The 13611-nt window shown below is 44.6% G+C and overlaps 1 protein-coding gene across 1 annotated transcript in view; it reads left to right on the top strand.

The window, feature by feature from the left end:
* Window positions 1-12191, top strand: part of LOC126417163 (sterile alpha motif domain-containing protein 1-like) — a 90489-nt gene extending 78298 nt beyond the window's left edge. The window contains exon 2 of the mRNA XM_050085061.1: window positions 12034-12191. Within this exon, the coding sequence (XP_049941018.1) occupies window positions 12034-12191 (158 nt within the window). The remainder of the gene's footprint in view (window positions 1-12033) is intronic.
* The last annotated feature ends 1420 nt before the right edge of the window (window positions 12192-13611 follow it).

The raw sequence follows: 13611 nt of genomic DNA, 5'->3' as shown, positions 1-13611 counted from the left end.
AGGACGCATGTTGCAAGTGTTACTCTGAGAGAGAGAAAAAAATGAGGGGTGGGTCGAAGCCCATATGAAATGCATTGAAATGGATCTGGTGACAGCCTGGGCAGCTAGCTGTGGTCTCATTGTTTGAGAGGTTTAATTGGTCACCTTGTATGCGTTACCGTAGAAATTTATAGACACCGACATATCTACAACACAAACTTCTGGAGATGAGTCACACCAAATTGATATTAGTGACAAAATAATTTCATTTCTTTTGTTTCAGTTTATATGTTGTACTCAGCAAACAGTTTTGTTGTCAAACATAAATGTGGCAGGAGGAGAACCCCAGACCACCGAATACAGTTGCTGTTATTCAGGTGGTTTGCTTGCACGCAACAACCACACGGTTTCGTCACAGGCCCAAATAGATTTAGGCAAACTACGGCAAAGGAAGGCAACACAAATTAGCAGCAATTTATTAATAAAATTTATACATTATGTTACTTGACTGCGAAGATGGCCCACGGCAATGCTACTCAAAGTTCACTTGCACTGATGTATCTGTGAACACTGCTGTAGTCCCAAATGTAGTGAACGATGGCTTATACAACTGGTAGAATCTGTACATCGAGGAAGCAATGTTGGAAATAAAAGAAAGGTTCAGGAGTGGAATTAAAATACAAGGTGAAAGGATATCAATGATACGATTCGCTGATGACATTGCTATCCTGAGTGAAAGTGAAGAAGAATGAAATGATCTGCTGCACGGAATGAACAGTCTAATGAGTACACAGTATGGTTTGAGAGTAAATCGGAGAAAGACGAAGGTAATGAGAAGTAGTAGAAATGAGAACAGTGAGAAACTTAACATCAGGATTGATGGTCACGAAGTCAATGAAGTTAAGGAATTCTGCTAGCTAGGCAGTAAAATAACCAATGACGGACGGAGCAAGGAGGACATCAAAAGCAGACTCGCTATGGCAAAAAAGGCATTTGTGGCCAAGAGAAGTCTACTAATATCAAATACCGGCCTTAATTTGAGGAAGAAATTTCTGAGGATGTACGTCTGGAGTACAGCATTGTATGGTAGTGAAACAAGGACTGTGGGAAAACCGGAACAGAAGAGAATCGAAGCATTTGAGATGTGGTGCTACAGACGAATGTTGAAAATTAGGTGGACTGATAAGGTAAGGAGTGAGGAGGTTCTGCGCAGAATCGGAGAGAAAAGGAATATGTGGAAAACACTGATAAGGAGAAGGGACAGGATGATAGGACACCTGCTAAGACATGAGGGAATGACTTCCATGGTACTAGAGGAAGCTGTAGAGGGCAGAAACTGTAGAGGAAGACAGAGATTGGAATACGTCAAGCAAATAATTGAGGACGTAGGTTGCAAATGCTACTCTGAGATGAAGAGGTTAGCACAGGAAAGGAATTCGTGGCGGGCCGCATCAAACCAGTCAGTAGACTGATGTCCAAAAAACAAAAAACAAAAAAAAAAGAATGTCCAGTTGTGCTCTTCTCGGCGGCTGTAGATAAATCCTAATGTTGTCGCGAGGCACCGTCGCTACACTCCCCGCGAGGAGCCGTTAGTATGCTTCTATCTGCGTTTGGCGGATAGATTTTCACTTGGAAAGTATTTTAATGTCGTAAGGCGGTAGTTTATGTAGTCACTGTTGTGTGTGCCCTCTAGGGCATACGACCGTCGCTATGTTGCTCCACTCTGGAAGCTAGTCTGGACATCCAGCGTCTTCGCACTGCGTGGCTGTGTACCGTATCTCTGGAGAACAGCACACTGATGACCGAAATAATAAAAAAAAACAGCTGAGTGATAAAAAAGCAATTCCTACTGGGCTTGAAACCTATTATCATTGACAAGGCGATGTCCAGTATTTGCTTGAGGCGCTTGGGGGTGGGTTGAGAGGTGGGGGAAGGTGTGAGGGGGTCGAGCCGAATCTCACACAGTCTCACGTGGGGGAGAGTGTGGTGTCGGCAAATATCACGCAATTTCTTTTCCGCAAGAAATACAGTGTAAAATTGTGATAAAACTGAGTTAAATTAGGCAAAGCGTATTAATATGGATGAGTTCTACACTACAACATTTATCGCGGTTATGCGAACATCACAAAGTAGCGCAGTAGACCCTCGAATTGTTTAGCCGCCACTAGCTAGTGACTCGACGAACGCTGCAGCGTACGAGCACGGTGGCAGAGACGCGCTAACACGTCCCGACCTGCTGTTTTTACGCCCGTAAGTGTTTCGCTACTCGGCGGCTCAGTCAACACTGTCACTTATTCGAAATGAGTTATCATGATTATTATGTTGCATACGAGAAAAGACACGTCTTTAAGACGAAGAAGTGCCGTTTCAAGCCATGCATGCTTTCATCAGAACGCCCTATGACCCTCATTTCCGAAGTGTACGCGATGATCTACAAAAGGTATGTTGCAGTACATTCTGGCCCTTTTCTCACATGACATACTGAGACCTATGGATGAAGGTCAGAAGGCAGATCCCATATTTCTAGATTTTCGGAAAGATTTGACACGGTGCCCCACCGCAGACTGTTGACGATGGTACGAGCCTACGGAATACGTTCACAAATATGTCAGTGGTTCGAGGACTTCTTAAGTAACAGAACTCAGTATGTTCTTTTCCTTTACGGCGAATGTTCATCAGCGACGAAGGTACCGTCAGGAGTGCCCCAGGGAAGTGTGACGGGACCGCTGCTGTTCTCTACATACATAAATGATTTGGCGGACAGGGTGGGCACCAATCTGCGGTTGTATGCTGATGATGCCGTGGTTTACAGTAAAGTGTCGATGATGAGTGACTATAGGAAGATACAAGACGACTTAGACAAAATTTCCACTTAGTGTGGGCGCGTTGCCCTCAGAAATTTGGTTCCATACGACCTTACCACAAATTTCCAATTTTTTTTCCACTTAGTGTGATGAATGACAGCTAGCTCTAAATGTGGAAATATGTAAGTTATGCAGACGAGTATGAAAAACTAATCTGTAATGTTCGGGTACAGTATTCGTAGGGTCCTGTTTGACACAGTCAAGTCGTTTAAATATCTGGACATGATGTTGCAAAACGACATGAAATGGAACGAGCATCTCAATACTATGGTAGGGAAGGCGAGTGGTCGACTTTGCTTTATTGTGAGGTACGATGTTCGGTCTGTTGTTATGTACTGCTCGAATTTTTGGGATCCATATCAGCCCGGATTGAAGGAAGACATCGAAGCAATTCTGAGGCAGGCTGCTAGATTTTTTACCGGTAGGTTCGAACAAAACGCAAGTCTTACGGAGATACTGCGGCAACTCAATTGGGAATCCATGGAGGGAATGCAACGTTCTTTTCGAGAAATGCTATTGAGGAAATTTAAAGAAACGGCATTTGAAGCCCGCATCTCGTGGTCGTGCGGTAGCGTTCTCGCTTTCCACGCCCGGGTTCCCGGGTTCAATTCCCGGCGGGGTCAGGGATTTTCTCTGCCTCGTGATGGCTGGGTGTTGTGTGATGTCCTTAGGTTAGTTAGGTTTAAGTAGTTCTAAGTTCTAGGGGACTGATGACCATAGATGTTAAGTCCCACAGTGCTCAGAGCCGGCATTTGAAGCTGACTACCGAACGATTCTACTGCCGTCAACATACATTGCGCGTAAGGACTACGAACATAATACACGAGAAATTGGGGCTCATAGGGAGGCATATGGACAGTCGTTTTTCCCCCGCTCTGTTTGGGAGTTGGGAGTGGTACAGGAAAGGAAATGACTAGTAGTAGTACAGGGTAGCCTCCGCCACGCACCGTGTGATGGCTTGTGGGCTATCTATGTAGGTACAGGTGTAGATGCCGTATCTACTTTTCATCCACCACAAGCGCTGCAGAGCGCCAGAGCAGTGGGGTGTGTTCCAGAGTGCACCAGCTGCACCAGCTCGGAAAGTGCGACGCTCGCGGATTGTCACACACCGAGGTACTGAGCTTCTGTGTGCAAGCGACAACGGTGTAGAGTGGCTAAATCAGAGCGAGGTAGAAGGAACAGACGATATTACTGAAAATGACATGGACATGTTGGTTCCGGTAGTCACTCGTGAGGCTACATACGAGTCCCTCTGGACTGGATAAGTATTAATATTCTTTTAATAGTTCTTTCATTTAAGTATTTTATTGTTCGATTTTCTCACTGACCGACTAGGTTCGACGAGAGCGTTAATGCGCTGCTTCCTGGACTCGGGTAGGTGCGCCGGCCCCGGATCGAATCCACAGAGCCGATTAACGTCGTGAGGCAGTGTGCCAGCCAGCGTGTATGTGGTTTTTAGGCGGTTTTCCACACCCTACTAGGTGAATACCGGGATGGTCCCCACATCCCGCCTCAGTTATACGACTCGCAGACATCTGAAATACGTTCGCAGTATTTCATGGTTATCCTGGACGCAGACAGGTCGGGTACACTGATTCCGTCCCAGGGGGTATGGGGTGGCGGCAGGAAGGGCATCCGGCCACCCCCTTCTATTAACCATGCCAATTCCGATTGTAACAATGTCGACCCTGCGCAAACTGAGGGACTAAGATAGAAGCGAAAGAAAATATTGTTCGATTTTCTCACTGTGATTCTAGTCTATGCTCTGTCTTAAATGCTAGTCTTAACTAGTCTCCAATAACAATTTTTTTTAAAATAAAGCCAACGCTATCGAGCACAGATTAAATTATTTACACTAAAAATACGTGACATTGCGGGGTAGGTGGTCTTCCGAATCTCACGACATCTCACCAAGGGTGGAGAGGGGTTCGAAAAAATTCCAAAATTGCCTCACGTGATTAATGGACGCCACCCAAGGCGTGACCGTGTCCGATCCCTGACGCTTAGGACCCTCTTACGACCACAAAGACGTGTTACTCCTAGTGGTCAATATTCTATGCAGACACGTTTCACACTCCGCCTCGAGACACCAACAGACTGGGCAGATTCATAAGGTAACTATCACGTTGAAACACGGCAGCTCCTGTCTGCCATTCTGTCAAGTCCCCATGTCGACCCGCGATTTCATGCATCTGACTAACATTAAGCCAGCCCTTCACTGCCATGGAGTACGTCAGCAGCGCAGAGTTAAATAACCGATCGGTATGGTACCATCTCTACACCACGTACAGCACTCCAAGGCTGTCAGTGTGGTCTTTCAAGGGGGTTACCAATAAGTTGGCTAGTGAGCTTACTTGAAGCAATGTGACAGTAATTTTCCCAACAGAGCTTGCACAATATTGTGAAGTAGATGTAGGAAAGAAAACTCAGCCAAAACTAACCGAATATCTCCGTGGCTGTGACGCCGTCAGCAACTCCGCCAGGTAGACGAGAGGTGAGGCGGCGCCTGGCTCTTCTTTTCCCTGCATTAGCGGCGGCGCCCGCGAGTCGGCGGGGCTTAAGCGGATTACTCGTCTGACACGGTTCTTGTGGCCTCCTGACCGACCGCACCTCTGCCAGCCGCTTAAAAGCAGCTGTGGCGTCTGGCGCCTGTCGGCACCTCTGCAACACAGCGACGTTGTCTTTCTCGCTCGCTTGTTTGTAAGACCAAAGTATCTTTGACACTTTTACTCTTTGGCTCAGCATGCGCTAGCCGGTGAACCTTACGTTCCAGTATCTACTGTTGATACGCGCCTTCTACCGCGGCTGAGACAGTCATGTTGCGCCGAGAATGCTTACCGTAACAAGCGAACGGGGTCAGTAATAGTTACGAATTGGCTGAGTTATCATCTGGAGTCATAGGGAATAGAAATACAGGGTCGTTACGAGTCCCGATTTTGTATCGATCGTCCCTACTTTTCTATAATTGCCCAATGTCTCCACATGAATGTGATGGGATAGCTTCAAGCCGATAATTTTCTTCACTTACTTTTAAAGTTTTACTTTCTTTTATAACATCTATGTCCCTACATAATGAAGGGTGTTTGTTTGTACCTCACACAAATCAAAACTTTTATTCCGATCTTGATGAAATTTTGCACAGTTTACCTTCAAGACAACAGGAAGATCACTGTCTACGTAGGATTTCATAAACTGACTTGAAATACATATGTATGTATTGTAAAGGGGAAAGGTTATTACAAAAACTGTCTAAAAGTTCTTGACCAGTTTACTTTAAATTTCAACATAATCCACAAATGAACATTTGAGCGGACAAAAGATGTATACCTTTTTATTATATACAGGGTTATTACAAATGATTGAAGCGATTTCATAAATTCACTGTAGCTCCATTCATTGACATATGGTCGCGACACACTACAGATACGTAGAAAAACTCATAAAGTTTTGTTCGGCTGAAGCCGCACTACTGGTTTCTGCCGCCAGAGCGCTTGACAGCGCAGTGAGGCAAAATGGCGACAGGAGCCGAGAAAGCGTATGTCGTGCTTGAAATGCACTCACATCAGTCAGTCATAACAGTGCAACGACACTTCAGGACGAAGTTCAACAAAGATCCACCAACTGCTAACTCCATTCGGCGATGGTATGCGCAGTTTAAAGCTTCTGGATCCCTCTGTAAGGGGAAATCAACCGCTCGGCCTGCAGTGAGCGAAGAAACGGTTGAACGCGTGCGGGCAAGTTTCATGCGTAGCCCACGAAAGTCGACGAATAAAGCAAGCAGGGAGCTAAACGTACCACAGCCGACGGTTTGGAAAATCTTACGGAAAAGGCTAAAGCAGAAGCACTTCTTAAACAGGAGATTGGAAAACCGATGGATCGGTCGTGGTGGAGATCATGATCAACAATTCATGTCATGGCCTCCACGCTCTCCCGACTTAACCCCATGCGATTTCTTTCCGTGGGGTTATGTGAAAGATTCAGTGTTTAAACCTCCTCTACCAAGAAACGTGCCAGAACTGCGAGCTCGCATCAACGATGCTTTCGAACTCATTGATGGGGACATGCTGCGCCGAGTGTGGGAGGAACTTGTTTATCGGCTTGATGTCTGCCGAATCACTAAAGGGGCACATATCGAACATTTGTGAATGCCTAAAAAAACTTTTTGAGTTCTTGTATGTGTGTGCAAAGAATTGTGAAAATATCTCAAATAATAAAGTTATTGTAGAGCTGTGAAATCGCTTCAATCATTTGTGGGGTGTGTGTGAAAATTAATGAAAAATTAAATGCTTGTATCGTGGTAAACTGACAGTAGCTCCTATCAAAATGGTTGAAATGGCTCTGAGCAATCCAGCCGGCGTAGCTCCTATCGCTAGAATAAATTACAGGGTCATTACCCGCCTTGAAGACAGTACCATGAGACATCAATAGATCACGGGCGCAAGTGCTAGAATTTGACAGAATTATGATTGCAGACTCTAATTGATTCAAATGGCTCTGAGCACTATTGGACTTAACTGCTGAGGTCATCAGTCGCCTAGAACTTAGAACTACCTAAACCTAACTAACCTAAGGACATCACACACATCCATGCCCGAGGCAGGATTCGAACCTGCGACCGTGGCAGTAGCGCGGTTCCAGACTGTAGCGCCTAGAACCGCTCGGCCACTCCGGCCAGCAGACTCTAATTTATTGATTAGTTGCCGCTGTTACATATGACATACAACCTGGAAAAATGTTTGTTCGTGATTCATAGTGCCACACAAACGGAAAAGCAGGCCTTGGATACAAAAACAATAAATGTCACTAGATAGCGAACCGATCAAAATATCGAACAGAAGATTTGTGGAACTGTGACGCAACTGTTCTAACAGTTCGAACCGGGCTCAAACACAGCCCTACTTCAAATATTGAGTGCTGAAGCTGATACTATAGAAAATGAATTCTCCATAAAGACAATGAGATAATTATTGCAAAAGACGAGCGCGGGAGCCCGTGACTGCCCACACGACGCTGCAGTTCCCCCTCCACATGTCTGCTAGTTTGCTCAACATCGGTCGTTTGCTACCGATGTGCGCGCGATAACACGGGCATGTTTACTTCGTGTCGTTAGTGTTTTCGATGTCAAAGTGTCTGTGGCGTTCATGGTAGGGCAAAATCAGTGATAGTAAAATGACTGAGGACGAATTTAGTTGCTCAAAACGATAATTGGTCGAATCCCTAAGCTTCAAACAACAGCTGGAAGAAATTAGTTGTTCAAATGTTCAAATGTGTGTGAAATCTTATGGGACTTAACTGCTAAGGTCATCAGTCCCTAAGCTTACAGCCGGCCGGTGTGGCCGTGCGGTTCTCGGCGCTTCAGTCTGGAACCGCGTGACCGCTACGGATGCAGGTTCGAATCCTGCCTCGGGCATGGATGTGTGTGATGTCCTTAGGTTAGTTAGGTTTAAGTAGCTCTAAGTTCTAGGGGACTGATGACCACAGATGTTAAATCCCATAGTGCTCAAAGCCATTTTAACCATTTTGAACCTAAGCTCACACACTACTAAACCTAAATTACCATAGGACAAACACACACACCCATGCTCGAGGGAGGACTCGAACCTCCGCCGGGACCAGCCGCACAGTCCATGACTGCAGTTCCCTTAGACCGCTCGGCTAATCCCGCGTGACAACATTAATTTTTACTGAAAGACAAACCGCCCCTAAATGTTTGTTTTCTAATGCTGTTTTATCGACGTGGAAGAAGTACAGCGCGAAGTGGCATTTTCAACTTCTTCATGAGAAATTTGAAATCACTTTGCATACTGAAGAAAGGAACGCCAATCTTTTCGAACTAAACAGGAAAAAGAGAAAGAACAAAGTTCATGCAGATATTTGCTATTTCTTGAAAATGTTACAATCATTTATTAAGCATTGTGTTGTTTTGACCTCGATTTAATCCCTTCTTTGTAACGCATCTACACCAAGAGAACCACGTCATCCACAATGATGGTGCAATGGAAGAGAACTATCACATATCTTTTAAAATGGCCAAAACAGTGCGTCCTTTCAGCGAGCGAGAAATTTTTAAAGAGTGCTGCAGCAACGATTTTGTGTGCAGAGACTCTTCCGGTTTTGGAAACAGTTCCTTTTTCACGGAAAACAGCCTGCAGGCGCATCGAAGAAATGGAAACCAAATGAAAGATGAGACTAAAGATTTTTTTTTTTTTGTCTTCGACTTTGGATGAAAGCGTGGGTGTAGCGGATGTTGCTGTGATTGTCGTATTTGTGTGGGGCGTTGACGCTGATGAACTGCTTCGAAATGAAAATGCCGTGTGGCTAGGGCCTCCCGTCGGTTAGACCGTTCTCCTGGTGGAAGTCTTTCGAGCTGACGCCACTTCGGCGACTTGCATGTCGATGGGGATGAAATGATGATGATTAGGACAACGCAACACCCTGTCCCGGCGCGGAGAAAATCTCCGACCCAGCCGGGAATCCAACCCGGGCCATTAGGTGTAACACTCCGTCGCGCTGACCACTCAGCTACCAGCGGCGGACAGGAACTACTTAATTAAGAGCCAGTCAACGATACAATTACGGCCGTCGACGTATTTTCTTGCTTACGAAACATTACTGACAAAATGATCTGTGTTGGGGAAAACTTTCATTGATTGTAATACATAGAGCTGTTGCAATGATTGATCGAGAGTTTGGTATTATTGTTTTTATAAGGAACAAGGTGAAAAAAGAACTAAACGTATCTCACTAAGATCACATGCATTAATTTAATAGAAAATCGTATATTCATTGCAAATTACTTTATGTCTCAATTTTTCGAACGAAGCTGGGACGCTACACTCACGATCAGATGAAGCTGGAACGTGAAGTACGAGCTAATCGCAGGAAAAAAAAAAAAAAATTAGACTGCTAACACGTGACATTCTGTATGAACAGGCGAGTCCCGCATACATCTCTGAAAAGATGGACTACAGAGAAAAAAAACCCCACTCACACCTAAATTTCATTCACAGACAAACGTAGTAAATCAAGTAGGCTGTTTTACAACCTAATAATTGACATGCAAAGCCTTATGTGACGAGATGGCTCATAAACGAACGCACACTAGCGTACATTCATTTGCTTCTCTTCACGACAAATTGTGATAAGCTAACTATTAGTGCTTTTTCATTCGATAGCATTTTTGTGTACTTTCGTTGACTGAAACCGATGGAGCTCCTCCAGCGATAGGTCAAATGGTTCAAATGGCTCGGAGCACTATGGAACCTAACTGCGGAGGTCATCAGTCCCCTAGAACTACTTAAACCTAACTAACCTAAGGACATTACACACATCCATGCCCGAGACAGGATTCGAACCTGCGACCGTAGCGGTCGCGCGGTTCCAGACTATAGCGCCTTGAACCTCTCGGCCACTCCGGCCGGCTTAAATCAAATGCTTTGCACATGTTATTCCATATCGTAAGCATTCATTGCGTTGTCGTACTGCAATAATTACGACAATTCTAAAGAATACGAACGGGAATACAAGGTCGAGCGTCGTGATCGTGTATTCTCGGCAGTCTTCGGCTCCGTTCGCGACTAAGAGAATGCGAACTGCGCGCGCATAGCGCTCGCGCAACGATAGACATTGCCATGGTGTCCGCGGGCGGCCTCGGAGGCACCTCATGTGCCTGCTCTGCATCAACCAATACCGTTTATTACGTGACACTTTGGACCAATGTCACCTGTTGTTGTATGCGCAGAAGATGACTATGTAATAGTTAAAATCTAAATCTGATCTAATAAAACGACTGATTATGCGATCCATTCCTGTTCTTTTCTCCATTGTCCATATTCAACGATCGCTGCGCTCAACGGGGTCATATAGATTCAAATAAATTTATAATACTAGCTGAAAAAGTCGGTATTGCGGGGGTATTTATTTTGCTAGTATTCTGTCAGAAACGGAAGAAAATGAACTGTTTTTGTAGTATAACATCGAAAAAATTCCGTTTCCATGTATTCGCGAAAACACCTTTGAAATTATGAAACAATCGTACAAATGTGCTACTCCTGCTTCGAGTGTCTTCAAGGTGGCAATGTCTATTCACAGACGGCTATTGTTTTCACCTACAGTCTTTTAAGCTTCGCAATTGAAAGCTGTCAAAAGCGCTGCCACGTGTCACGGATTTCTTCAAGCTGACTCTACTGTAGGAGTGCCTTAGTAGCAGAGCATAAATGTATTAAAACTTCATGCTTGATAGGGCAGTTTTACATGGAACTCAGTGTTTCTGACGTCATATCTCTTGAGCTATGTGTCGTACAATGATGTGTGGCTACATTCAGCGGCGTATGTGGATACTGTCTGCGAGATATGTTGCGAATACAGTTAGTAGCAAAGAATCAATCAATTTCAAACGTCATGCACGGTGTGGAAGTTTTTCACGCATCTCATTGTTTATGACGTCACGTTTCCTGAGCTATAATAGGTAGATGCTTCTTACCCCGACAGCGATTGCTGCCTGATCAGTGATTTAGACGGAAATGTGGGAAACACACACACACACACACGCACACACACACACATCGATTTTTGTAATATGTATCAGTTCAACAATCGTATGGTACATCTCTGTCCGAAGGTTGTTCTTGTTGCTGGCTCTTGACGGTTTGCTAAGACACCAACTTTGTCTCTCAAGGGGAAGAAAGACTAACCGTTTAATATGGACTTTTGTGAAAGGCGTAGACGAAGAAGATAAATGGTCACTTCCCTTTTCTTACATGCAGTTAATACGTAACTAGATTACTTTTGTTACATCAACAATTTTACAGTTCGAAAGTCTGAAAACCAGGTCTACAGATGTTTGTGACTTTTCGTATTCTTGAAGAGAACGGTCTAAAAGACGGTGTTTTGGCTTTAACGGGAATCAAAATTTGAAGAGACTGAGAAAATCAGACCACGACAGCTTTAGGAAAGGTGCTGCTAAGGTTTATCAGAGAAGCCTAAACTATTTAATTATGCGAATTATTTTCGAAACTTTGTCTTTAGGATATTGACTCTCTTGAACATGAAAGATAAAGTAAAAGTGGGTGACCAGACAAGAGTAGTTGTTAGGAAATCGATGTAATCAAAGTAGATCTTTGAAACATATGTGAAGCTCTAGACGGAATCAGTAGACGCACCCCAGAGAGCGGCGGCTTTCTGATTTCAGTCTCGGCTGCGTCACTCAGCGACAGGCGAGTGTCGGCGGCCGGTGCGCCGGGCAAAGTTGTCGTGGCTGTCCGGATCTGGTTTCTGACGCGTCTGTGTCCAGACGTGAGCCCGCAACCGCCGCCGCCGCCACAGCCACGTTCCGCGTTCGGCCGCTAACAGCATTCGACGGAATTAGTTGCTCAGATCCGATTACTCAGCTCCAGCCGACTTTACGCCGATTTTGGGACTTACGAAGCCCCACTAGCCACGAAACAAGCGTCGCGTCGGGACGCGGCGCCGACAAAGTGCTGGCCGACTCTCTCTCTCTCTCTCTCTCTCTCTCTCTCTCTCTCTCTCTCTCTCGTTCCTCCCTCCCTTTCCCCTAACGTATATCATGGTCTCTACCGCAGCAGACTCCATTTCTGGCTAGCACTGCAGGTACGTCGAGTCCTGTTACACGAGCGACTTTGTCGTCTCAATCGACCAGTCGTTACAAGTAAGTCTACCGTAGCGCCCCTGCTGTAATGTTCCTGTACTGGGTCTCACCTATCGTTTTGTTTGCACATCAGCGCCAAAACCGCGTGTTTTTTGAGAGCTCATTACTGGACGGTAATTGAGAGGCTTTGAGGAGCCATATCCCTTTTTTTTTTTAAATCCAAGTGTAGTAGCAGAATGTAGCAATGATAAGAGAGTTTATTAATTAAAAGTGCACTCCCAGCCATTCTGTCGATTTGTGCTCACAAAATGGAAACAAAACTCGGCAGAAGGCCCTGAAACGCGCTATTAATCCTACGCTCCGAGAAAAACGGAGATAACATACTTCATTGACTTTATTTTATAGATCCGTCTTGATCACACAAACTTTAGTACTTCATTATAACTGGTTTTGGCTGCTCTCATCTACAGTTCTGTTACAAACAAAACAGTGGTCTAACCAACTAATTTTCACTAGCTGAAGCAAAATCTATAAGAGGCCTGGTGATACATACGAAAGACTTTCAGACTTCAATTGATCATAATATAATAATAATCACAGTAGAATTCGTAGCAAATGTTCTTGACGACGATTTTGTAAATTGGCCACACTTCTGAAAACTGAAACATCTCAAAACATCTACGATTGATTTAGGAAATACACTTGAAGAAAAAATTAAAGAAAATAAAAAGAAAACTACGACGATCGTGTGATAAATTGGCCACACTCCTGAGAACTGAAACATTTGATTTAGGAAATACAGTTTAAGAAAAAAAAAGAAAGAAAAGAAAAAGAAAACTACACAGCACGAATGAATTATGCGAATGGGACGGAAATAGCTAGATGTAAAGACAAACAAATGATTGAAATTTCAGAAAAATTGAATGATTCATTCAAGATAAAGAACTTCACAAGTTCAGCAAGTTCAAAATGGTTCAAATGGCTCTGAGCACTATGGGACTCAACTGCTGAGGTCATTAGTCCCCTAGAACTTAGAACTAGTTAAACCTAACTAACCTAAGGACATCACAAACATCCATGTCCGAGGCAGGATTCGAACCTGCGACCGTAGCGGTCCTGCGGTTCCAGACTGCAGCGCCTTTAACCGCACGGCCACTTCGG

This window comes from Schistocerca serialis, chromosome 8 (assembly GCF_023864345.2).
Source record: "Schistocerca serialis cubense isolate TAMUIC-IGC-003099 chromosome 8, iqSchSeri2.2, whole genome shotgun sequence".
Lineage (NCBI taxonomy): Eukaryota > Metazoa > Arthropoda > Insecta > Orthoptera > Acrididae > Schistocerca > Schistocerca serialis.
This window is presented reverse-complemented; position numbering and strand designations above follow the sequence as displayed.